The 24,541-nt window shown below is 44.7% G+C and overlaps 3 protein-coding genes across 5 annotated transcripts in view; 2 read left to right on the top strand and 1 right to left on the bottom strand.

Moving 5' to 3' along the window:
- The first annotated feature begins 1,174 nt into the window (after positions 1–1,174).
- ndufb6 (NADH:ubiquinone oxidoreductase subunit B) lies at positions 1,175–10,266 on the top strand. Its single transcript, XM_080188412.1, has 4 exons — positions 1,175–1,464; positions 6,549–6,641; positions 8,491–8,535; positions 10,088–10,266. The coding sequence occupies exons 1-4, from the start codon at positions 1,282–1,284 to the stop codon at positions 10,157–10,159; spliced, it is 393 nt and encodes a 130-aa protein (XP_080044538.1). The 5' UTR covers positions 1,175–1,281; the 3' UTR covers positions 10,160–10,266.
- Positions 10,267–10,383: 117 nt separating this feature from the next.
- Positions 10,384–17,478, bottom strand: LOC145342873 (small integral membrane protein 27-like). The gene is made up of 2 exons (XM_080188413.1): positions 17,223–17,478; positions 10,384–14,143 (listed from the first exon to the last, which is right to left on the bottom strand). The coding sequence occupies exons 1-2, from the start codon at positions 17,265–17,267 to the stop codon at positions 14,024–14,026; spliced, it is 165 nt and encodes a 54-aa protein (XP_080044539.1). The 5' UTR covers positions 17,268–17,478; the 3' UTR covers positions 10,384–14,023.
- A 171-nt stretch (positions 17,479–17,649) lies between these two features.
- The window catches only part of LOC145342869 (antiviral innate immune response receptor RIG-I-like), an 86,893-nt gene continuing 80,001 nt past the window's right edge, over positions 17,650–24,541 (top strand). For all 3 annotated transcript variants that reach the window (XM_080188408.1, XM_080188406.1, XM_080188405.1), the window contains exon 1: positions 17,650–17,881. The gene's annotated coding sequence lies outside the window, so the exon portion shown is untranslated. The remainder of the gene's footprint in view (positions 17,882–24,541) is intronic.

Below are 24,541 nucleotides of genomic sequence, written 5' to 3'. Positions count from 1 at the left end.
CTTGGTTTCGTTGGTCAGAACATTGAATACAGGAGTTGGGACGTCTTGTTGTAGTTGTACAAGACATTGGTAAGGCTACACTTGGAATACTGTCTATAGTTCTGGTCACCCTATTATAGAAATGATATTGTTAAACTAGAAAGAGTGCTGTAAAGATTTACTAGGATGCTATTGGGACTTGATGGTTTGAGTTATAAGGAAAGGCTAGATAGACTGGGACTTTTTTCTCTGGAGAGTAGGAGGCTGAGGGGTGATCTTATAGAGGTCTATAAAATAATGAGGGGCATAAGGCAGCTATACAGTTAATATCTTTTTCCAAAGGTAGGGAAGTCTAAAATAAGAGGCCATAGGTTTTAGGTGAGAAGAGACAGATACAAAGTGTCCAAAGGGGCAATTTTTTTCACACAGAAGATGGCAAGTGTCTAGAACAAGCTGCCAGATGTAGTAATAGAGGCAGGTACAATTTTGCCTTTTAAAAAGCATTTAGATAGTTATATGAATACGATGGACATAGAAGGATATGGGCCAAATGCGTGTAATTAGGACTGGCTTAGGGGTTTTTAAAAAAAGGTGGCATAGACAAGTTGGGCTCAAGGGCCTGTTTCCATGCTGTAAATCTCTATGAATCTAAGTGTCCTCCTCCCATGATGCTTTCACCTGATGAAGGAGTACAGCTCCAAATAAACCTGTTGGACTTTAACCTGCTGTAGTGAGACTTGTTACAGTGTCCACCCCAATCCAACGCTGGCATCCTCCTCCCGGCCGCAGGGGGCACTGTAGTCTGCTCCTCCTGGCCACAGGGAGCGCTGCAGTCTGCTCCTCCCGGCCACAGGGAACGCTGCAGTCTGCTCCTCCCGCCACAGGGAGCGCTGCAGTCTGCTCCTCCCAGCCACAGGCTGCTCCTCCCAGCCACAGGGAGCGCTGCGGGCCGCTCCTCAAGGCCACAGGGAACGCTGCAGTCGGCTCCTCCGATCACAGAGAGCGCTGCAGTCTATTCCTCCGGCCACAGACTGCTCCTCCCAGCCACAGGGAACGCTGCAGTCCGCTCCTCCGACCACAGGGAGTGCTGCAGTCTGCTCCTCCGGCCACAGGCTACTCCCGTTCACAGGGAGGGCTGCGGCCCCTCCTCCGGTCCTGTGGGAGCGCTGCGGGCTCCTCCCAGCCGCCGATGTGACGCCATCACCGTGCGCCGGGCAGTGGGTGTCGCGCTGGTGTCCTAGTGACCCGGGGCCTAGTGTTTGTCCCGCCGCTCTCGCTGTGTGGCGGAGCCCGCTTGCCGCAATGCCGCTGGGGTACACGCCGGAGGAGAAGGCCCGCTTCCAGCAGCTGGTGAAGCTGCGCCGCCGCTGGCTGAAGGACCAGGAGCTCAGCCCGCGGGAGCCCGTCCTTCCAGCTGGCAGCACAGGGGCGGTGAGCCGCTTCTGGGAGGGATTCCTGCAGCCCAAGAGTCTGTGGAGAGTTTATGTGAGTGAGTGAACGGGGAGGGGGTGGTGGAGACACTGAGCTGTCACTCAGCAATCATCACACACAGCAAATGCTGGAAAATCTCAGCAGGTCTGACAGCATCTGAGGAGAGAGAACAGGCTTGATGTGGAGATGCCGGCATTGGACTGGGGTAAACACTGTAAGAAGTCTCACAACACCAGGTTAAAGTATTAAATAAATTACCAAATAAACCTGATGGACTTTAACCTGGTGTTGTGAGCCTTCTTACTGAGAGAATAGAACCAGCATTTCGAATCTAGATGACCCTTCATCAGAAGTGCTTTGACCCTGAGCCCATTATGACCCCGTGCCTGTCGTGACCCTATAACCCTGCACCCATAGTGACCCTGTACCTGTCACCCTGTGACTGCTGTGACCTTGTGCCTGTCGTGACCCCATAACCCCACACCCATTGTGCGTCCCTGCACCTGTGACCCTGTGCCAGTCACGACCCTGTGCCCATCCCAGCCATTTGTCTGTGGTGACTTTGTACAGATCATGATACTTAATTTAGTATGTGTACCCCTGCCCTTGGCCCTGGTGGGTGTCTGAATGTTCAAAGGAGGTCTTTACCAAATCTCTCTCTCAATCTTTGAATGGCATTCTTAACATTTGCTGCAATTTTGACCCAATAGAGATATTTAAATTTATGAAAAGCTTTGATAGAGTGGATGCAGGGAGAATGTTTTCTCTCATGGGAAGAACACAACTAGAATTTATTGGTGTGAGCTCGGCATCAAGAAATCTAACATTCATAAAGAACCAGCCAAAGAGTGGTGGAAATATGGGAATTCGCTACCACGGAGAGTGGTTAAATTGAACAGTTTAGATACATTTGAAGGAAGTTAGACAAGTGTAAGAGAGGGAAGGGAATAGAGGGTTACACCAATAGGTGGACATAAACATCAGCAGGGACTGATTGGACTGAATGGTCTGTTTCTGTGCCATATAGCCAATGTAATCATTTCTTATATGTCAAATCATAAATCGCTAATTCTGTCTTTACGCACTTGATCCTTAGCTCTGCAGGTTACAGCTCTTCAGACAATGCGGAGAGCCTCTGCCACGCTTTCAGGCAGTGGTTTCCAGATCTCTGTATAATTTTCTGATGGAAAAAAGTTTCTTCATTTCCCCCTGTTAATTTTCGTGAGTCTCTTCCAACCCTGATACAAAGGCAAATACCAACTGTTGTTTGATTCAAAAGTTCTTTATTTGTCTTACATATGCAAGCTGGTGATCCTTTGCTACGTAACTTCCACTGAGTGCTGGGAGTCAGTTAGCAAAAGTACGCCAAGCAAAAAGGCTGACCCCTTTTGTACAATTTACAATTCCAGTGGGCAGATTTCAGCAAGCACACGTCATCTGACACAATCAAGGACAAGCACTAGAAAGTCTTCTGTTCCTAACAAAAACAGCACCCCAGCTGTCTTAAGCAAAAACAAGTATAGCTGCAGGAGAAGGAACTTTTTTAAAAAAAAATGCACCCTGGCTGTGCTTTGGAAGCTGGATCCTGTGGTTATCTCATTTGTCAGCTTGCTCTCATGAACTGTTTTTCTGTTATTCTTGCAAGAGTCCATCTGAGACTCTACAGTGAGTATTAATTCTTTAATATCTCACCCCCTGATCCTTCTATCATGCCCCCTAGCTTTTAATCCCTCTTCCCCTATTGGTACAGAAAAAGAAACTGTCTATTTTAACTGTAGTCATGTTTTATATTAACAAGCAGGCAATTCACAACTATTCAGAGTATCTTATAGCCTCCAGTTTGTCCTGTTTGAAATTCAGGGGCTGGAAGTTTTGCAAACAGCTGATTTCAGCATTATGATGATCCCATGAGTCTGAACATGATCTGTGAGAATCAGCAACCTGAAATATATCCAAATTAATGGAAACATTTAATAAACATTACCTGCAGCCAGTGAGGATAAGGATGTTGGTCCAAGTCCTCTTTTATATATTTTAATGGGTTATGTTGTGGTGTTGAACATTCCTGAGTCAGGGCTATTCCCAGATCAATGTGAGCATGTTGCATTGCCTGTTCAATAGTTATTATAGAACCCTACTGTGTAGAAGGAGGCCATTTCAATTTCAGTGACATCAAACCTGCACCAATAATGATCCCACCCAGGTCCTATCCCTGTAACCCCATATATTTACCCTGCTAATCCCCCTGACACTAATGGACAATCTACCATGGCCAATCTGCCTAATTTGCACATCTTTGGACTGAGGGGGGAAACCGAAGCACATGAAGGAAACACACGCGGACACGGGGAGAATGTGCAAACTCCACGTAGATAGTGATCCAAGCCAGGAATCGAATCTAGGTCCCTGGCGGTTTGAGGCAGCAGTGCTAACCACTATGCCACCCACCACTGACCACTCACCTCTTCCTCTTTCCCCACACTTCTTTTCTTCCATGTTTTCCTAACAATAGCAAGTCCCTCACTGGGGTCTAGTTCTTTTAGTAGTCACAGTATATTTGTGAAAGGTATCTACCAGCAGTCCTGGTGGGAAGAGTATAACGATGCAGTTTTCACTCTTATCTTCCAGCGCTTGTCATCTGTCATAGGTATGTTAGAAGGGTTGGCAGGACAATTATCAATCTGTTCAGGCATGTCATGAATGCTGTGAAGTGGAGTAAGAGTTTTTTCTTATTCTTTTCTGGGGTATGGCTGTCACTGGTAAGGCCACCATTTGTTCCCCATCCCTAATTGCCCTTGAACTGTGGCTGGCTAGGTAATTTCAGAGTCAACCACATTGCTGTGGGTCCGGAGCCACGTGTAGATAAGGATAGCAGATTTCCTTCCTCAAGGGGCATTAGTAAACCAAATGGGTTTTTACAACAATCAATGATAGTTTCGGGTTCAGCATCACTGAGACGAACTTTATATTCCAGATTTTATTAATTGAATATAAATTCCGCCATGCCGTTATGGGATTTGAATCTGTGTCCCCAGGACATTAGCCTGGATCTCTGGATTACAATTTCAGTATCATTACCACAATGTACCATTTCCCAAGTATATGAGTCGCAAAAACCCAGCTAGCAGGTGGTCAGGAAGGCTAATGGGATGCTGGCCTTCATAGCGAGGGGGATTGAATATAAAAGTAGGGAGGTCTTGCTGCGGCTGTATAGGGCATTGGTGAAGCCACAGCTGGAGTACTGTGTGCAGTTTTGGGCGCCGTACTTACGCAAGGATATTTTGGCCTTGGAGGGAGTGCAGAGGAGGTTTACTAGGCTGATGCCAGAGTTGAGGGGGTTGAGCTATGAGGAGAGGCTGAATAAATTAGGCTTGTACTCGTTAGAGTTTAGAAGAATGAGAGGAGATCTCATTGAGACATATAAGATGATGAATGGGATGGATAGGATAGAGGTGGAGAGACTCTTCCCGCTCAGAAAGGACAGTAGGACTAGGGGGCACAGCCTTAAGATAGAGGGGGGACGGTTTAGAACGAAGTTGAGGAAGAACTTCTTCACTCAAAGGGTGGTGAATCTCTGGAATTCTCTGCCCGTTGAAGTGGTGGAGGCTACCTCGCTAAATATTTTTAAGACGCGGGTTGATGGGTTTTTGATAAGAGAGGGGATTAAGGGTTATGGGGAGAGGGCGGGAATGTGGAACTGAGCCACGACAGATCAGCCATGATCTTATTGAATGGCGGGGCAGGCTCGAAGGGCTAGATGGCCTACTCCTGCTCCTATTTCTTATGTTCTTAAAGCGTGCAGACAAAATTGAAAGGTGACAGGTGTCAAAGTTAGCGATTGAACTGGTGGAAACATAGAATTGTAAAACCGAGAAGATGGCCATTTAAGGGAATTTAACTACAAGGTTAGGTTGGAGAAAGCTGGGGTTGTTTTTGAAGCGAAGGAGATTGAGGGAAGATTTGATAGAGGTGTACAAGGTTATGGCAGGTTCAGGTTAAGATAGACAAAGAAAAGCTGCTGCCATTAGCTGATGGCACAAGGACAAGGGGACATAGATTTTGGGCAAAAAGGTGTATTTTACCTGTACTGGCTCTCTGAAAGAGCCACCCAATTGGTCCCACTCCCAGTAGCCCTACTGGTTTTTACCTTTCAAGTTTACAAGCAGCTTCCTTTTGAAGGTAGTTGTTGAGGCTGCTTCCACAGGATAACTGGCTGAGATGAACTGGTTTTACAATTTCTAACTCCAAGAATGAGCCCTGCAGAGGCTGAATTACCACAATAAAATATTAAATTAGGAGAGATTTGAGGGTTCTTGCGAGTTTGCATAGAGATTTACCAGAATGGTTCCGGGGATGAGGAAATTTAACGCAAGGTTAGATTGGAGAAGCTGGGATTGGTTTTGAAGCGAAGGAGATTGAAAGAAGATTTGATAGAGGTGTACAAGATTATGGCAGGTTCAGGTAAGATAGACAAAGAAGAGCTGCTGCCATTAGCTGATGGCACAAGGACAAGGGCACACAGATTTCAGGCAAGAAGGTGCAAGGGAAGTGTAAGGAAGAACATTCTTAAGCAGCAAGTGATAAACGACCTGACATTTCCTGTCTATGAGGATGGTGGAAGTGAATGATTTCAAAAATAAATTGAATGGGCACAAGAGAGAAATCTAACTTGCAGGGAATGGGACTGACTGGAGATCCAGCATGGACTCAGAGTGGGTTGAATGGCCTCCTACTGTGCTGGAATGACACTGCAATATTTACCTGAGACAAAAGCCAAAACCCTGTGGATGCTGGAAATCTGAACATGAGTAGAAATGCTGCAAATACTAAGTAGCTACTGCCTGCCTATTAGTGTCACCTGTTCAAATTTCCAGTGTCGTTTCTCAGAGTAAACGCACTCTATTCTTTCTGCACACCCCATCAGCATCATTCACCCACATAATACAATTGCTTCTAGCCAAAAAATAATTATAATGAAACTAATCAGACTCTAATTCTAAACCAATATTTTGAGTGGTCATACCTAGACTCCCTCAATGCCGTATCTTAAACCATTTTGAATGCAGTCTTTCTACATTTTACAATTGCTGTCAAGTCCTCATGTTGAACCTTTATTTTGTAATTCTTCTTTATTTCAGACCTATAAGGTTTGCAATGCAGGCTGGTTCACTTTGACTCGGTTGTTGATTCCTGCCTGGCTCGTCCATTACTACGTGAAGTACCATGTTGAAGTAAGTATTGCTAATTGTTTTGCAATCTAATTGAAGAGCAGGAGGGGACTGCATGTTGACTGTGGTGCCTTTCAGATTGTCCCAAAGCACTCTACAACTAATGAAATACCTTTGAAGTGTAGTCACTGGTGTAATGTAGGAAACACGGCAGCTTATTTCCATAGATGTGGTTGAGGGATAAATATTCGCCAGCACCATGGAGAAAACGCCCTACTTCCCCATCAAAATTGTGCTGGAGGTCTTTTATTTTCCCCAAGGGGAACATGAGGCTTCAGTTTAACACCTCGTTCAAAGGCAGCACTTCTCAGCACTGTGGGATTCCCTCAGTAATGATAAACCATCCTAAATTTACATGGGCTATGGGAAAAGGATAGATAAATGCGAGTTCTGCAGAGATCTAGCATGAACAAGATGGGCCAAACACTCTTGTCCTGTGCTGTACGTGCACATCGCAAGCACAAATAGGATTTTTTCAGGAATAGCGAGTGGTATGGTGGTAATTTCACTGGATTACTAATCTAGAGGTTCCATTGGTTCAAATCCCACCATAGCATCTTGTGGAATCTAAATTCAAATGAATAAATCTGAATATAAAGCTAACCTTAGTAAGATTGACCATGAAATCATTGATGATTGTTGTAAAATCCCATTTGGTTCACTCATGAATTTTAGGGAAGGAAGTATACCATCCTTACCTGCTCTGGCCTACAGGTGACTCCAGATCCAAAGCAATGTGGTTGACTCTTAACTGCCCTCTGAAATCAGTTCAAGGGCAATTAGGTATGGGTAACAAATGTTGGCCTTGCCAATGATGCCCACATCTTGTGAATAAAGGAAGAAAAAGGATGTTTCTGGATCCAAGTCTGTATTGTTCTCAAATCCCTCCATGACCTAAGCTTTCTCTATCACTGTGAACTCCTCCAGTCCATCTGCTCTCTTCAGTATCCATGATTTTCATTGCTATATCATTGGTGGGATGTGCCTTTAGCTCTAGAATTCTTTCCCTAAACCCCTGTCTCTATCTTTCTTGTCATTTTGAAAGCACTCCATAAAACCTATATATCTGATCAAGTATTAGGCTCCCTGTGCTAATATCTTATCGCAGTATTTTTATTCTTGGTCGTTACAGTGATTAGCACTGCTGCCTTGCCGCACCAGGGTCCCGGGTTTGATACCAGCCTTAGGTGACTAGGTGGAATTTGCACATTCTCCCCATGTCTGCGTGGGTTTCCTCCAGGTGCTCCGGCGTCCTCCCTCAGTCCAAAGATGTGCACGTTAGGTTGATTGGCTGTGCTAAATTGCCTCTTAGTGTCAGAGTATTAGCAGGATAAATACATAGGATTATGGAGATAGGGCCTGGGTGGGACTGTTGTCGATGCGGCTTCAAAGGGCCAAATAGCCTCCCTCCTGTGCTGTAGGTATTCTATGAATCAGTGGCACAGGAAGTCATTCAGTCCATCTTATCCGAACCAGCTCTCCAATTGAACATTATGACTTACTGACATTCTCCTGCCTTTTCCCCCATACCCTTACACATTGTTTTTATTCAAGTAATCATCTAATGCCCTCTTGAATGCCTCCACTGAACCTGCCTCCACCAACTTCCAGGCCGTGTGTTGCAGACCCCAACCACTCCCTGTGTGAAGAAATTTTTTCTCACCTTGCATTTGCTGTGCTCATGTGGCAGTCAAATTCTGTATGATCATTCTTGATGACCACTTTGGGGTGTTTGACGACATTGAAGGAACTATGTAACTGCAAGCTGTTGTTGTTAATTGTATTCAGTATTTGGATCTAGTTAATTTCGGGAGAGCTTTTAATTCTTTAATTTGTGCTTTCTGTTCAACAGACAAAACCATACGGTATAGTGAGTGTGAAGCCAAGAGTTTTCCCGGTAAGTTGTATGGTAGGGCCTGTTCTGTATGCAATCGTGTAGCCTCAGTGTAATAAGATGGTGAGAAGAGATTTATAAAACAAAGAAAATATGAGAATGATGGAAATCTGAAATTGGGAAATCCTGGTGTTCGTTGCATCAGATTGATAATGATTATATATTCATTGAACAGAAACTCGTGAGCTCTCTCCAATCCTGCAGCCATGTAATCTGGAAGAGGCAAAGAGAGTTAATAAGAGAAAAGTGCTCTTGAAAATTTATTTCCAGTCAGGATTTAACTACAGCACGTATGGGTGGCATTTTGAGAAATAGTGTGCATCATCTGAACTGTGCAGTCCTGTTTGGTGCACGTGCTGCATCTTGTTGTCCCACCTTCAACAATCCATAAATGTCAAACCTAACACAAAGACAAATGAGATGTCCCAAGAGTTAGCTAGGGAAATCCTGACTGGCGATTGTACTGGCATTTGTATATGAAGATGGAATCCTGATCCATTGCAGATGTGTTGGATGCCCCCTTCTGAGTCCCCAGCAGCTGTCTCATTGAGGTGGTGGTGTGTGGAAGAGGTGGTGATGTGTGTCAGTGCTCTGGCAGGAGCAAGGAAGTCCCCACAACAGAGAATCTCTGGACAAGCAGAAAGCGTGATGTATTTTGGGGAAGGGTGGGCGGCTCTTTTCAAGCCTAGAAGATTTAGTGATGTGCATCACATTATTTGTGAAAGTGATGGTAAGCATGTGTAGTTAGAATTTCATAGAATCCCTACAGGGGGTAGAAGAGGCCATTTGGCCCATCAAGCCTGCAACAACAACAATCCCACCCAGGCCCTACACCTGTAACCCCATGCATTTATCCTGCTAATCCAAGGAACAATTTAGCATGGCCAATCCACCTAACCTGCACATCTTTCGGAATGTGAGAGGAAACCAGAGTACCCAGAGGAAACCCTCACAGACACATGGAGAATGTGAGAACTCCACACAGACAGTCACCTAAGACCGGAATTGAACCCAGATCCCCGGGAGCTGTGAGGCAGCAGTGCTAACCACTGTGTCACCATTTGCTGAAGAGTTTCCTAACCTTCTGTCATCGCTGTATCAGAAAATAGATGAAAAAAATTGGAAAAGGCCATTACCCCAGCATCTAAAGTATTGGCAGGAAATTGGAAGAATCCCATGAAAAAATAGTGGCTGTGATCTCTGCATTTTTAAAATTAATCTGGTACATTTTAAGGATGTACACAGCAGCATGAGTGAGAAATTGTTAAAGGAATTGTGCTGGAGGATCGTTTTTGCTGGAATGTTGCCTGTGCAGAGTTTTTGTGGCAAAATGAGATTGAGAGAAGATGGAACCTAGGGAGAAAGATTTCTGTGTGATCCGGTAGCTGAAAATCAGAAATAACGGATTGTCACAAAAACTCAAGACTTGAAACATTAAAAGGGAAGTAAACTGGCTAGATAAGACAGAAATGAGAAGCTCTGGGCTTTCAGACAGAGAGAGAATCTGTTGAGCTAATCATACATCTGATTTCTATCTTATCGTTTGTTCCTTCAGGGTGACACGTTATTGGAGACAGGAGAAGTTATTCCACCAATGCAAGAGGATGAACAGAATGGGCACCATTAATCAGAGGATGTTGTGGATGTCTTGCAGCAAAAGCTAAATGTCTAAGTTCCAGATATAGTTGCTCATTTTGAAAGACTTATTTATCATTAAATGTCGATTTACCAAGATCCAGAAGGCTGTTCATTGTTCATACAGCAATTTATAAAACTCAGTTGCTTGAATCCTAATTTTCACCAAGTTCCTTTCAACCGTCACCTCCGAGCTTACGTATCCAGTCCAGTGATGCCTCGCTTTTTAAAATTCTTTGTGTTTTCAAACCCATCTGTGACTTTTTCCCCTCCCTATCTCTGTAACTTCAGCTTTTCCATCCTCTGAGATGGGGCAGCTCGATGGCACAGTGGTTAGCGCTGCTGCCTCACAGCACCACAGACCTGGGTTCGATTCCTGGCTTGGGTCACTGTGTGGAGTTTGCATGTTCTCTCTGTGTCTGTGTGGGTTTCTGCCAGGTGCTCCAGTTTCCTCCCACAGTCCAAAGATGTGCAGGTTAGGTTGATTGGCCATCCTAAATTGACCCTTAGTGTCAGGAGGATTAGTAGGGTAAATATGTGGGGTTACAGGAATAGGGCCTGGGTGAGTTTGTGGTCGGTGCAGACATGATGGGCTGAATGCCCTCCTTCTGCACTGTAGGGATTCTGAGATCTCTGCACGCCTCCAATTTTGGCCTCTTGTACAATCACATTTTGATTGTTTCACCATTGGTGGACTTTTCTTCAACTGCCAGGGGCTTAATCTCTGAAATTCCCTTCCTTAACCTCTTTATGATTCTATGATTTGTCCTTTAAGAGGATCTTTAAATCTGACCTCAATGACCAGCTATTTGGTCACCTGCTCCAATCTCTCCTTCTGTGGCTGGGGGTCAAATTATGTCTAATGATTGCTCGGTGGAATGCCTTGGCTACTTTAAAGGCCAAATTTGGACAAGCAGAGTGTCCTTGCAGGGGTGTGGGGCTGAAGTTCCACAGAGATAGGGAAGAGCAAGGTTATGGAAGAGTTGAAAGCAAGGATGAAAATGTTAAATTGCCTGAGTAGCAGTCAGTGTCGGTCACTGAGCACAGGGGGAATGCAGGCAGCAGATTTTGGATGACCTCAAGTTTACAGAGGGTAGAATGTGGGAGAGCAGCCAACATGCACAAGACTCAAATTCAAAGATAACAAAAGCATTGACAGGAGTTTCAGCAGCAAATGAACCGAGGCAGGGGCAGAGTTGGTGATATGGAGATGGAAATCAGTTTCTGATGGTGCAGTTAAGTGGTCAGAAACTCATATCAGGGTCAAATATGACACCAAGATTGTAAACAGTCTGGTCCAGCCTCAGACAATTACGAGGAAGTGGGATGAAATTCATTAGCTATGGAAGGGGCTTTGCAATTGGGATGGGAGACAGTGGTTTCAGATTCCTAACGTTTAATTGGAGGGACATTTATGCTCATCTAGATGTCAAACAAACAGGCTGAGAATGTAGCAACAGAGGAGGTGATGAGGAACAACTGGGTGTTGTCAGAATACAAGTGAAAACTAACCCTATGCTTTTGATGTATCACTGAGGGAAGCATGCAGATGAGTAATGGAAAGAGCCATGGATGGATCCTTAGGAGACTCCAGAGGTAATGGTGCAAGAGTACAAAGAACAAAGAAAATTACATCACAGGAACTGGCCCTTTGCTCCTCCAAGCCTACGCCGACCATGCTGCCTGACTGAATTAAAACCCCCTATCCTTCCGGGACCATATCCCTCTATTCCCATCCTATTCATGTATTTGTCCAGGCACCCCTTAAAAATCACTATCATTTCTGCCTCCACAACCTCCTGTGGCAGCGAGTTCCAGGCACCCACCACCTCTGTTTAAAAACTTGCCTTGTACATCTCCTTTAAACTGTGCCCCCGAGTAATTGACTCTTCCACCCTGGGAAAAAGCTTCTGACTATCCACTCTGTCCATGCCCCTCATAATCTTGTAGACTCAGATCGTCCGTCAACCTCTGTCGTTCCAGTGAGAACAAACCAAATTTCTCCAACCTCTCCTCATAGCTAATGCCCTCCATACCAGACAACATCCTGGGCAGGCAGTAAACCAGACTACTGTTGGTTCAATGCAAAGAAGGATACATCATTCTGGGAGCAGCTCCAGGTGAAGTATGGAAGTCTACCTGCATGTTGAACAGCAGCAGACGGTGGACATATCATACACTTCCTCCCCCCAGAATAGATCAGGTCAATGCTCTGTAGACCTCTTTGCCATTTGATTGAGTGAAGATGAATATCAAGAGAACCCCCAGATGATCAATCCACATCCTAAACCAATATAGAGTTCAGGACAACATTGCAAAAACACAAGCCCCCTAACCTGTTTCCAGCTGTCTTTGTGATGCTGAAATCGCAGGGTCAGGAGATGAAGACAGGTTGTTGCAGAGCGCCTAACTCAATTGTAACTTCCTCAAATTCCATTGTAACCTCTCGGTAATGAACAAAGGAATGCCACACAGAAAGGGACTACAAGAAAATGTCAAGATAGCAGGTAGCTTGCTCTGATTATGCTTCCTAAACCAGATTTCTCACACTTTTTAAGCACAAGAGAGGCCACTCACACAAATCTAAATGAGTCTCCTCCCACCCCTATTCTTCAAGCTCTCTATGTTGCCTTTTCCCTTGTGATTATCCAGCCTCCCTGTTAAATAGACACTGTTCGCCTCAATCACTCCCTGTTCTCATGTTCTCACCTCAGTTAAGTAAAGTTTCTCCTGAATTCCCTATTGGATTTATGCGTGATTATTTTACATGTGACCTCTGGATTTGTGTTCCCCACGAGGGAAATTTTGTCAGTCTGAGTCGTGAAACTATAATTTTGATGAACACTGAAAAGCCAACCGCAGGTTATATATATAAAAAGCCAATCCACCTAAGAAGCCCACATGAGTAACAATGGTCTTTTTAATTCTTTGTGCAAAATATCTTACATAAAATATATAACATAGAAAACAAGCCATTCGAGCTGACTAGCCCATGTCTGTGATGGCTTGCACCTTTTTTCCATTCTTCCTCCTCTATCGGTGTGATTCCGTTTCTTTTCCCTTCACGTACTTATCCGGCTGCTCTTAGAATGCATCTAGGCTATTATATTTAAATGATCCTTTTGTTGGTGATCTCCACATTCATATGCAGTTTTAAGTGGATTAATAGAATCTACAGCGCAGAAGGAGGCCATTTGGTTCGTCAAGCCTGCACCAACAACAATCCCACCCAGTCCCATCCCCGTAACCCCTACGTATTTACACTCCTAATCACCCGACACTAAAGAGCAATTTACCATGGCCAATTAACCTAACCCGCACATCTTTGGACTGTGGGAGGAAACCGGAAAACCCGGAGGAAACCCACGCAGACACGGGGGAATGTGGAAACTCCACACAGTCAACAAAGGCTGGAATGGAATCCGGGTCTCTGGTGCTGTGAGGCAGCAGTGTTAATCACTGTGCCACCACGCCGTTCCCTCTGTTGTTTCACTCAAATCCACACAACAACAAATGCAAAGTATTTTAAATTTCGATGCTGTTCTCAAGTGGAAAGAAAAATCAAAAACATAAAGAGCAAAAATGCTTTGGTGATAATGCTTGATTATTAAAATATAAACAGGATTTTAAAGTGGCATTTTACAATTAGTAATTAAAAAGTTTTAAAACACTCATTTGCAATCTGGCACAGTCATTCTTTGCACGTGAATTCAGTTTTGTTCACACGGCTTACAGAAGATCTTGTGTGTAGCACTGATGGGTGCGATCTCACACAGTGCCTGAGGTTGCTGCCAAATCATTTCCCCGTCATCCTTAGTCTGTTTGTGATACACAGGTGCCCTGACATCAGGGGACCTTAAGGAAGGTTTAACTTTGGGAATGATATTGGAAATTTCTTCTTCAGCTGCTCGAGAGCCGTAATCCTGGCTGCATAAATAACGAACCCCCAGGAAAGTAAGACGATGATCAGGAGTATCTGCACAAGATCAGAGATAAGACATCACATTAAATCGAAAAGCAAAATAACACACATCTTGGAATTTTGAAATTTTTAAAAAAATCTTGAAAATGCTGGTCAGGCAGTGCTTCTGACTACAAGGTCATCAACCTGAAACATTAACCCTTTCTCTGTAGATGCCTGATCTGCTGTGCATTTCCAACATTTTCTGGGTTTTTTTTACATTAAATTAACATCATAAGAGCTAAGAGATCTCAAGCATTTCAGTTATGAGGTGGAGTTGCTGGCGTTGGACTGGGGTGGACACAGTTAGAAGTCTCACAACACCAGGTTAAAGTCCAACAGGTTGATTTGGAATCACAAGCTTTCGGAACGCTGCTCCTTCATCAGGTGACACTTCTAACTAAGCATTTCACTTGCCATTTGTGCCCATTACACTCCCATGGATTTTAACAGAGCATTACTGCATTTTGTTTTAAGATGCATAAGCTTTGATTTACCATTGTTCTCCAACTTGACAATGTTCCTCCCAAAAGGAATATATTTTATAAATGACCTGGATGAGGAAGTGGAGGGATGGTTTGGTAAGTCTGCTGATGACACAAAGGTTGGAGGCGTTGTGGATAGTGTGGAGGGATGTCAGAAGTTGCAACGAGACATTGATAGGATGCAAGACTGGGTGGAGAAGTGGCAGATGGACTTCAACCCAGATATGTGTGTGGTGATTCATTTTGGCAGGTCAAATAGGATGGCAGAATATAATATTAAGGGTAAGACTCTTGGCAGTGTGGAACATTAGAAGGAACATCTGACCCGGGTTCAGTTCCAGCCTCAGGTGACAGTTGAGTGCATGGGTTTCCTCCAGGCTCTCCGGTTTTCTCACACTCCAAAGATGTGTGGGTTAGGTTGATTGGCCATGGAAAATTGCCCCTTAGTGTTAGGGGGGCTAGTAGGGTAGAGGTGTGCAATTGCGGGGATAGAATCTGGATGGGATTGGAGTCAGTACAGGCTCAATGGGCCAAATGGCCTCCTTCTGCATTGTAGGGATTTTAAGACGAGATGAAGTACAGGAAAGAGATAGAGAATCCGGTGAACTGATGCAATGACAATAATCTCTCCCTCAATGTCAACAAAATGAAGGAGATTTTGATTTGCTTTATTATTGTCACATGTATTATCATACAGTGGAAAGTATTGTTTCTTGTGTGCTATTCAGACAAAACATACAGTTCATAGAGAAGGAAACGAGAGTGCAGAATGTAGTGTTACAGTCACAGCTAGGGTGTAGGGAAAGATCAACTTAATCCAAGGTAAGTCCATTCAAAAGTCTGATAAAGCAGGGAAGAAGCTGTTCTTGAGTCGGTTGGTACGTGACCTCAGGCTTTTGTATATTTTTCCTGAAGGAAGATGGAACAGAGAATGTCTGGGGTGTGTGGGGTCCTTAATTACGCTTGCTACTTTACCAAAGCAGCGGGAAGTGTAGATAGAGTCAATGGATGGGAGGCTGGTTTGCGTGACGGATTGGGCTACATTCATGACTTTTGTAGATCCTTGCAGTCTTGGGCAGAGCAGAAGCCATACCAAGCTGTGATACAACCAGAAAGAATGCTTTCTGTGGTGCATCTGTAAAAGTTGGTGAGAGTCATAGCTGACATGCAAAATTTCCTTGATCTTCTGAGAAAGTAGAGATGTTGGTGGGCTTTCTTAACTATAGTGTCAGCATGGGGGGGTACCAGGACAGGTTGTTGGTGATCTGGACACCTAAAAACTTGAAGCTCTCAACCCTTTCTACTTTGTCCCTAGTGGGCATGTTCTCCTTTACACTTCCTGAAGGCTATGACAATCTCTTTCTTTTTGATGACATTGAGGGAGAGATTATTGTGGCCGCACCAGTTCAACAGATTCTCTGTCTCATTCCTGTAGTCTGTCTCGTCATTGTTTGAGATCCGACCCACTACAGTGGTGTCGTCAGCAAACTTGAAAATCACATTGGAGGGAAATTTGGCCACACAGTCATAGGTATATAAGTAGTATAGTAGGGGGCTGAGAACACAACCTTGTGGGGCACCGGTGTTGTAGCCTATCCTTACTGATTGCAGTCTGTGAGTTAGGAAGTTCAGGGTCCAGTCACTGAGAGAGGTGAGTCACTGACTTCAGGTAGTGTACTGGAGGACATTCCCCTGTCTACATCAATGGGGATGAAGTAGAAATGGTCAAGAGTTTCATGTTTTTCAGTGTTCAGATCATCAATAACTTGTCCTAATCTCTCCATGTTGGCTCTCCAAGCCCACCAACACCTCTATTGTCTCAGGTAACAAAGGAAATTTGGCATGTCCACTATGACTCCCACCAACTTTTATAGGTGCACCATAAAAAGCAACCTTTCTGGATGAATCACAGTTTGGTATGGCTCATACTCTATCCAAGACTACAAGAAACTACAAAAGGCCCTGAACGAAGCCCAGTCCATACCCAAACCACCTCCCAACCATTAACACTTCTACATTTCCCCCTGCCTCGGCAAAACAGCCAGCATAATTAAGGACCCCATGCACCCCGGGCATTGTCTCTTCCACCTTCTTCCTTCGAAAAAAGATACAAAAGTCTGCGATCATGTACTAACCGACTCAAGGGTAACTTTTACCCTGCTGCCATTAGACTTTTGAATGGATCTACCTCGTATTCAAGTTGATCTTTCTCTGCACCCTAGCTATGCCTGTAATGCTACATTCTGCACTCTCTCCTTTCCTTCTCTACGAATGGTATGCTTTGTCTGCACAACGTGCAAGAAACAATACTTTTCACTGTACGTTAATACATGTGACAATAATAAGTCAAACGAAAAGAGATATGTCTCAGATATTATAGATTGAGCTAGATACAGGGCACAGCAATGCCAAAATGAAATTTAATAGAGGTAGTGAGGCACATAAGAGATACAAAAAGCACTGCATCTTTCAGTTGCTGCCAACATCAAATCAAATGTGGCGTTGCCAACTCTCCAAGAGTGTCTCCAGAAATTAATGGTAATCTCCAGGACCATGTCCAGCCAGAGTTGGCAACACTGCTCCCCCTGCTGTTCAGGTCTGATACTTACAACAGAATAAATCCTGTCCAGCGCTCGGTAGCTCACACGGATCATGGCGGCCCCGGGCTTCCTTCACTATGGCAACCGGCCACGACTGGGAAGCTGCAATTCCAAACAAAAGGATCGAGCAGCTCAAAAATGTCTCCCCTTTAACCCCTAACGGTTGGTGCTGCGCATTTAAAGTGGCGCAAAAATCCCGATCTCACACTCTGAGTCGTCTGGCGTTGGTTCCAGGAGAAATGGTGGGGAGAGTGCGGGGGCTTTGGTCCTCCAATGTCCCAGCAGCCAACGGGCGGGAGAGTTGTTGGTCCTCCGACATCCAGGGTAATGAGGGCGGGGTGGGAGGTCCACGTTTGGTCCTCCGCCGTCCCGGCGGCCAGCGGGGCGCGCTGAGCCCTCCGCCGTCCCGGCGGCCAGCGCGACGCCGTCAGTCATCGCGCTTGTGTGATGGTGTCACCCCCTCACAGGCAGCGGCTTGTCCCGGGCTGAGGGCCACCCTGAGTGGGAATAACCGGGAGCAAATGTCCGTGGCCGGAGCAAGGAGGAGGGGGAGGGGTGGGATACTACAGCTTTTTATATATAAAAAAGAAGAGAAACGCGGTTAAGATAATTTATAATTGGAGTGAAGTGTGAGGAAGACCCCGGGGGGACGTGAGTGGCTGCAGCAGGTAAGAGAACCGGGGGAATGGGGTGGGCTATAGACTGGAGACTGAGCCCAACAGCAGGCCCAGGGTTGACAGACAGGCCTGTCAGTAAGAATGACCACTGCCTTCAACCACTGAGGTGACAGGACAGCAAAAAAAGGCCAGATTTTAAAATCAACACCATTGAACACAAATTCGAGGATTATTGATTATTATAATTGATCATAATATAACAATTTTATTATAAGTTCATGACAGGTCTTCTTTGAGGCCTCAACTCCCCACCTTCTGTCATGTTGGGCTCAAAATTTCACAATAACTTCACTGCAGTGTTTATATAGGCCTTACTTGTGACTAATAAACTTTAACTTTATTTATTAAAGTTTAACTTTAAAATGTTAACTCTTGTTTCAGTCTTTTGCTGCCAGACCTGCTGAGTTTTCCAGAAGTTTCCTAATCATTTAAGATTCCCAACAGTATTTTGCTTCCATGTCCCTGCCTTGCACCCATAACCCTCAGCTTTCTTTTTTTTGATCAAAAATCCATCTTTCTTCAGCTTGACTACATTCAATGTCCCAGCCTCCCCTGTCCGCTGTGGAAGAGAATTCCACAGATGGATGATCCTCTTGAGAGAAGGAATTCCTCCTTATCTCTGTCCACTATTTTTCAAATGATGTCCCTAGTTCCGCAAGGGGAAAACATTCTCTCAGTATCCACCCTGTCACGTCTTCTCAGGAACTTAAATGTTTCAATAAGATCACTTTTCATTCTCCTCAACTCTAATGGGTTATAGGTCAACCCGCTCAACCATTCTTCATGAGGTTACCCCTTGATTCAGAGTTGGTTTAATTTTTATGCCTCCTTTGGCTGTGGGAGGGTTCAGCTTAACTTTAAAATCAGAGGAAACTATTCTTCGCACAAAGTATGGTAGAAGTGTGGAACTTGCTTACATAAATCGCAGTACATGATAGTTCAATTCATTTATTTTAAATCTGGGTTAATGGTAAATTCTTTTGCTGGAGAAGATGAGGGATATGGAGACCAATGTGGCGGATGATCATATTAAATGGCAGAATACCTTCAGAGGGCTGATTGACCACTTTCTGTTCTGTAATGTCAACTGGAGTTAAATAGAGTCATGGAGGTTTACAGTGTGGAAACATGCCCTTCGGCCCAACTTGTTCATGCTGTCCGGTTTTTGCCAATAAGCTAGTCCCAAGTGCCTGCGTTCGGTCCATATCACTCTAAACAGTCTTACCCATGTAATTGTCTAAATACTTCTTAAAAGACAAAATTGTACCCACTTCTACCACCAGGACCTCTTGCAGTTTGTTCCAGACACTCACCACCCTCTGAAAAAATTGTAATGTCAACTGGAGTTAAATAGAGTCATGGAGGTTTACAGTGTGGAAACATGCCTTTCGGCCCAACTTGTTCATGCTGTCCGGTTTTTGCCAATAAGCTAGTCCCAAGTGCCTGCGTTCGGTCCATATCACTCTAAACAGTCTTACCCGTGTAATTGTCTAAATACTTCTTAAAAGACAAAATTGTACCCACTTCTACCACCAGGACCTCTTGCAGTTTGTTCCAGACACTCACCACCCTCTGAAAAAATTGTGCCTCTGGACCCTTTTGTATCTTTCCCCCCTCATAAATCTCTCGAGTTTTAGACTCCCCTACCTTTGGGAAAAGATGTTCATTATATAATTGATCTACATCCCTCATTATTTTATAGATGACTTTAAGATCACCCCTAAGCCTCTTACGCTTCAGGGAAAAAGTCCCAGCCTATCCAGCCTCTCCTTATAACTCAAACTATCAATGATAAAATTGCTGAAGTAAACAAGCTAACTTATGTGTACATTTGAAGGCAAAATGATCATTTGCCCAACACTAGTGTTGATTGGTCATTTTTCATATCCCAAGAAGAATACAATCTCTACTCCCAATTCAGCTCTCAGAGCTAGTGGCTACTTTTCAATTCTAGCCCTTGAGAAATAAAACCATATGCTCGGTTTGATTTTTTTTGATGGATTATCTAATATGTGGCACAACATTTTGGTGTATTTGCTCTCTGGATCCTTTTCTTCCTTAACCCCACCTATGCAAGCACTTTCTAATTAATAAGGGACTTCCCTTTTCTTTGTGCTAAGTTGACAAAGTGATTCTTTGAAGTGTTGCTAGTGTACTTTTTAAACAATATATGAAGTGATTTTAGTACATATGTTTGTATACATGTTCATTAATGTGGGGTCAGACAGTGTGATTTACTTCAAGATTGTGTGCTCAATTGGATCGTGGCTTCTGTCCATAGGCAGTGATCTTCTGTTAATATCTTAGGATTCCCTTAAATCAGAATACATGTATTCTATAGATTTTTTTTATTGCTGCTTCAAAAGAAATCTTAATTTCTCTTTTGAATTAATCCATGTTTACAATTAGTGCAAATTAAACTTGGTAATAAAGTCACCTGTATTGTTATTTGGATAAATGGGATATATCCTTCTTGTGTACTCAAATGTAGATGTTCTTGCATTTGTGTTCAAATCCATCCACAGCCTTGACCCTCCCTATCTTTGTAGCCATGTGCAACTCCACAACAATATCTCACTACTCCGCTACCCGCCTCCTCCAAAAGGTTGTAATCTCTGTTACTCCCAGTGCAGTTCAGTCATCATAGCAGACAAAGCTGCAGGCCAAATGCAAGAAAATAGAATTAGGAACTCGGTGGCCAGCGCAGACACAGTGGACCATAAGCTGTGTGACTCTATCTCCGTGCCATCTCAATTCTGACCTCTTTGTTCACCCCATTATTCGTAGCCCTGCCTTCAGTTGCATCTATCCAATTACTTTGATTTGATTTATTATTGTCACATGTATTAGCATACAGTGAAAAGTATTGTTTCTTGCGTGCTGTACAGATGAAACATACTGGACATAGAGAAGGAAAGGAGAGAGTGCAGGATGTAGTGTTACAGTCATAGCTAGGGTGTAGAGAAAGATCAACTTAATGCGAGGTGGGTCCATTCAAAAGTCTGATGGCAGCAGGGAAGAAGCTGTTCTTGAGTTGGTTGCTATGTGACCTCAGACTTTTGTATCCTTTTCCCGAAGGAAGGAGGTAGAAGAGAGAATGTTGGGGGTGTGTGGGGTCCTTATATGTGCTGGCTGCTTTTCTGAGGCAGCAGAAAGTGTTGACAGAGTCAATGGATGGGAGGCTGGGAGGCAACATTTCTAGCTTGAGAAATTTCTGCCTGAAAATATTTCAGTGGCTCGGTTATATGATGTTTTCAATATGTAGCAATCACCAATATAAACATACAAATTGGGAGAGGCCGGTCAGTCCCTCAAGCCTGTCCTACCATTCAATTTGTTCTGTACTTTGACTGCATCTGCCTATCTTGGTTGCGTAAGTAGTCTCGCAACACCAGGTTAAAATCCAACAGATTTATTTGGTAGCACAAGCTTTTGGAGCGCTGTCCCTTCACAGGTGAGCGCAGGATTTGTTTCACAAATAGGGCATATATTGACACAAACTCAATTACAAGATAATGGCTGGAATGCAAGTCTTTATAAGTAGTCAAGTCTTTACAGGTACTGGTAATGTGAGTGGAGGGAGGGTTAAGCGCGGGTTAAAGAGATGTGAATTGCCTCCAGCCAGAAATGTTAGTGAGATTTTGTAAGCCCAGGCTAGTCGCGGGGGTCACAGATAGTGTGACATGAACCCAAGATCCCAGTTGAGGCCGTCCTCATGCATGCAGAACTTGGCTATCGGTTTCTGCTCAGCGATTCTGCGTTGTCGTGTGTCGTGAAGGCCGCCTTGGAGAACGCTTACCTGAAGATCAGAGGTCGAATGCCCCTGACAGCGAAGTGTTCCCCAACAGGAAGGAAAGACTCCTATCTGGTGATTGTCAAGCGGTGTTCATTCATCCATTGTCGCAGCGTCTGCATGGTCTCGCCAATGTACCATGCCTCGAGACATCCTTCCCTGCAGTATATCGGGTAAACAATGTTGGCCTAGTCACAAGTGTATGTACCTTCCTGGTGGATGGTGTTCTCACGTGAAATTATGGCATCCATGTCGATGATCCAGCGCATCTTGTAGAGGTTACTGTGGCAGATTTGTGTGGTGTCGTGGTCACTGTTCTCCTGAAAACTGGATAAGAACATAAGAAATAGGAGCAGGAGTAGGCCATCTAGCCCTTCGAGCCTGCCCCGCCATTCAATAAGACCATGGCTGATCTGTCGTGGCTCAGTTCCACATTCCCGCCCTCTCCCCATAACCCTTAATCCCCTCGCTTATCAAAAACCCATCAACCCGCGTCTTAAAAATATTTAACGAGGCAGCCTCCACCACTTCAACGGGCAGAGAATTCCAGAGATTCACCACCCTTTGAGTGAAGAAGTTCCTCCTCAACTCCGTTCTAAACCACCCCCCCTTTATCTTGAGGCTATGCCCCCTAGTCCTACTGTCCTTTCTGAGCGGGAAGAGTCTCTCCACCTCTATCCTATCCATCCCATTCATCATCTTATACATCTCAATGAGATCTCCCCTCATTCTTCTAAACTCTAACGAGTACAAGCCTAGTTTATTCAGCCTCTCCTCATAGCTCAACCCCCTCAACTCCGGCATCAGCCTAGTAAACCTCCTCTGCACTCCCTCCAAGGCCAAAATATCCTTGCGTAAGTGTGGCGACCAAAACTGCACACAGTACTCCAGCTGTGGCCTCACCAGTGCCCTATACAGCTGCAGCAAGACCTCCCTACTTTTATATTCAATCCCCCTCGCTATGAAGGCCAGCATCCCATTAGCCTTCCTGACCACCTGCTGCACCTGCAGGCTGGGTTTTTGCGACTCATGCACAAGGACCCCGAGGTCCCTCTGCACCGTTGCCTGCTGCAGTTTTTCGCCACGTAAGTAATAGTCCTTCCTACCATTATTCCTACCAAAGTGGACCATCTCGCACTTGCCAACATTAAATTCCATTTGCCAGTTCCTGGCCCATTCGCCCAGCCTATCTAGATCCTTCTGCAGACTCTCCACACCCTCCGCGCAATTTGCCGTTCCACCAATCTTGCTGTCATCAGCAAATTTCGACACCGTACACTCGGTTCCCTCCTCCAGATCATCTATATAAATGGTAAATAGCTGAGGCCCCAGCACCGACCCCTCGGGCACTCCACTAGTCACCAACCGCCAATCCGAATAGCACCCATTGACCCCCACTCTCTGCCTCCTATTAGACAGCCAATCCTCTATCCACGCTAACACCCTACCCCCAACTCCATGCCCCCTTACCTTCTGCAATAACCTCTTGTGAGGTACCTTGTCAAACACCTTCTGAAAATCAAGAAAGACCACATCCACCGGCTCTCCTCTATCCACCGCCCTAGACACATCCTCATAGAACTCCAATAAATTTGTCAGACACGACTTCCCCTTAACGAAACCGTGCTGCGTCTGCTCTATCAAGCAATTCCCCTCAAGATGCCTCGCTATTTCCTCCTTGATGACGAATTCTAACATTTTACCTACAACAGACGTTAAACTAACTGGCCTATAATTCCCTGCCTTTTGCCTGCCACCCTTCTTGAACAACGGCGTAACATTAGCCGCTTTCCAATCTTCTGGCACTTCCCCGGAATCCAGCGACGTTTGGAAAATAACCACCAAGGCATCCACTATCACCTCCGCCGTTTCTTTCAGAACCCTTGGATGCATTCCATCCGGTCCTGGGGACTTGTCCACAATCAGTCCCTCCAGTCTGTCGAGCACCGCCTCTCTAGTAACAATAATGTCATTGAGACCCTCCAGTCCTACCATCTTTCCATCTCTAACACCCGGCAAATTATTCACGTCCTCCTCCGTGAAGACCGAAACAAAAAAGTTATTCAAGGCCTCAGCCATTTCCCCATCCCCTACCACTAAGTCCCCCCTCTCATCCTCTAAGGGTCCAACGTTCACCCTAGCCAGCCTCTTCCTTTTTATATATTTATAAAAACTCTTGCTATCCTTTTTTATATTAAGCGCTAGCCCAGCTTCATAGTTTATCCTACCCTTCTTTATCAACTTCTTTGTCAATCTTTGTTGACATTTAAACCTCTCCCAATCCTCTTCTCGCCCACTACTCTTAGCTACTCTAAACGCCTCCGCTTTTAATTTAACACTTTCCTTCACCTCCTTCGTTATCCACAGCTTATTACCTCTCCTCCGATCCTTTTTAACCATCGGATAGTTTGCTGCGTACAATGGTCTGTTTGAGGTTGTGCGGTTGTTTGAAGGCAAGTAGTGGGGGTGTAGGGATGGCCTGAACATAGAGTAGGACAGCACAGTACAGGCCCTTCGGCCCTTGATGTTGTGCTGAACTTTGTCCAAAGCCAAGATCAAGCTATCCCACTCCCTGTCGTTCTGGTGTGCTCCGTGTGCCTATCCAATAACCGCTTGAAAGTTCCTAAAGTGTCCGACTCCACTATCACAGCAGTCTATTCCACACCCCAACCACTTCTTTAGGAGTAAAGAACCTACCTCTGACATCCCTCCTATATCTCCCACCATGAACCTTACAGTTATGCCCCCTAGTAACAGCTAACCCCCTCATCATCTTATAAACCTCTATTAAGTAACCTCTCATCTTCCTCCATTCTAAGGAGAAAAGCCTTAGGTCCTTCAACCTTTCCTTGACGAGA

Source organism: Carcharhinus amblyrhynchos, chromosome 5 (assembly GCF_965287045.1).
Source record: "Carcharhinus amblyrhynchos chromosome 5, sCarAmb.v2.hapA, whole genome shotgun sequence".
Lineage (NCBI taxonomy): Eukaryota > Metazoa > Chordata > Chondrichthyes > Carcharhiniformes > Carcharhinidae > Carcharhinus > Carcharhinus amblyrhynchos.
The sequence above is the reverse complement of the archived record's forward strand: the minus strand, read 5'-3'. Positions and strand labels throughout refer to the sequence as shown.

Coding starts and splice junctions, on each gene's coding strand:
- ndufb6 (XM_080188412.1), top strand. CDS start 1,282: ATGCCGCTGGGGTACACGCCGGAGGAGAAGGCCCGCTTCCAGCAGCTG. Junction 6,642..8,490: donor ACGTGAAGTACCATGTTGAA/GTAAGTATTGCT, acceptor TCTGTTCAACAG/ACAAAACCATACGGTATAGT. Junction 8,536..10,087: donor TGAAGCCAAGAGTTTTCCCG/GTAAGTTGTATG, acceptor TTGTTCCTTCAG/GGTGACACGTTATTGGAGAC.
- LOC145342873 (XM_080188413.1), bottom strand. CDS start 17,267: ATGATCCGTGTGAGCTACCGAGCGCTGGACAGGATTTATTCTGTT. Junction 14,144..17,222: donor TGGACAGGATTTATTCTGTT/GTAAGTATCAGA, acceptor GATCTTGTGCAG/ATACTCCTGATCATCGTCTT.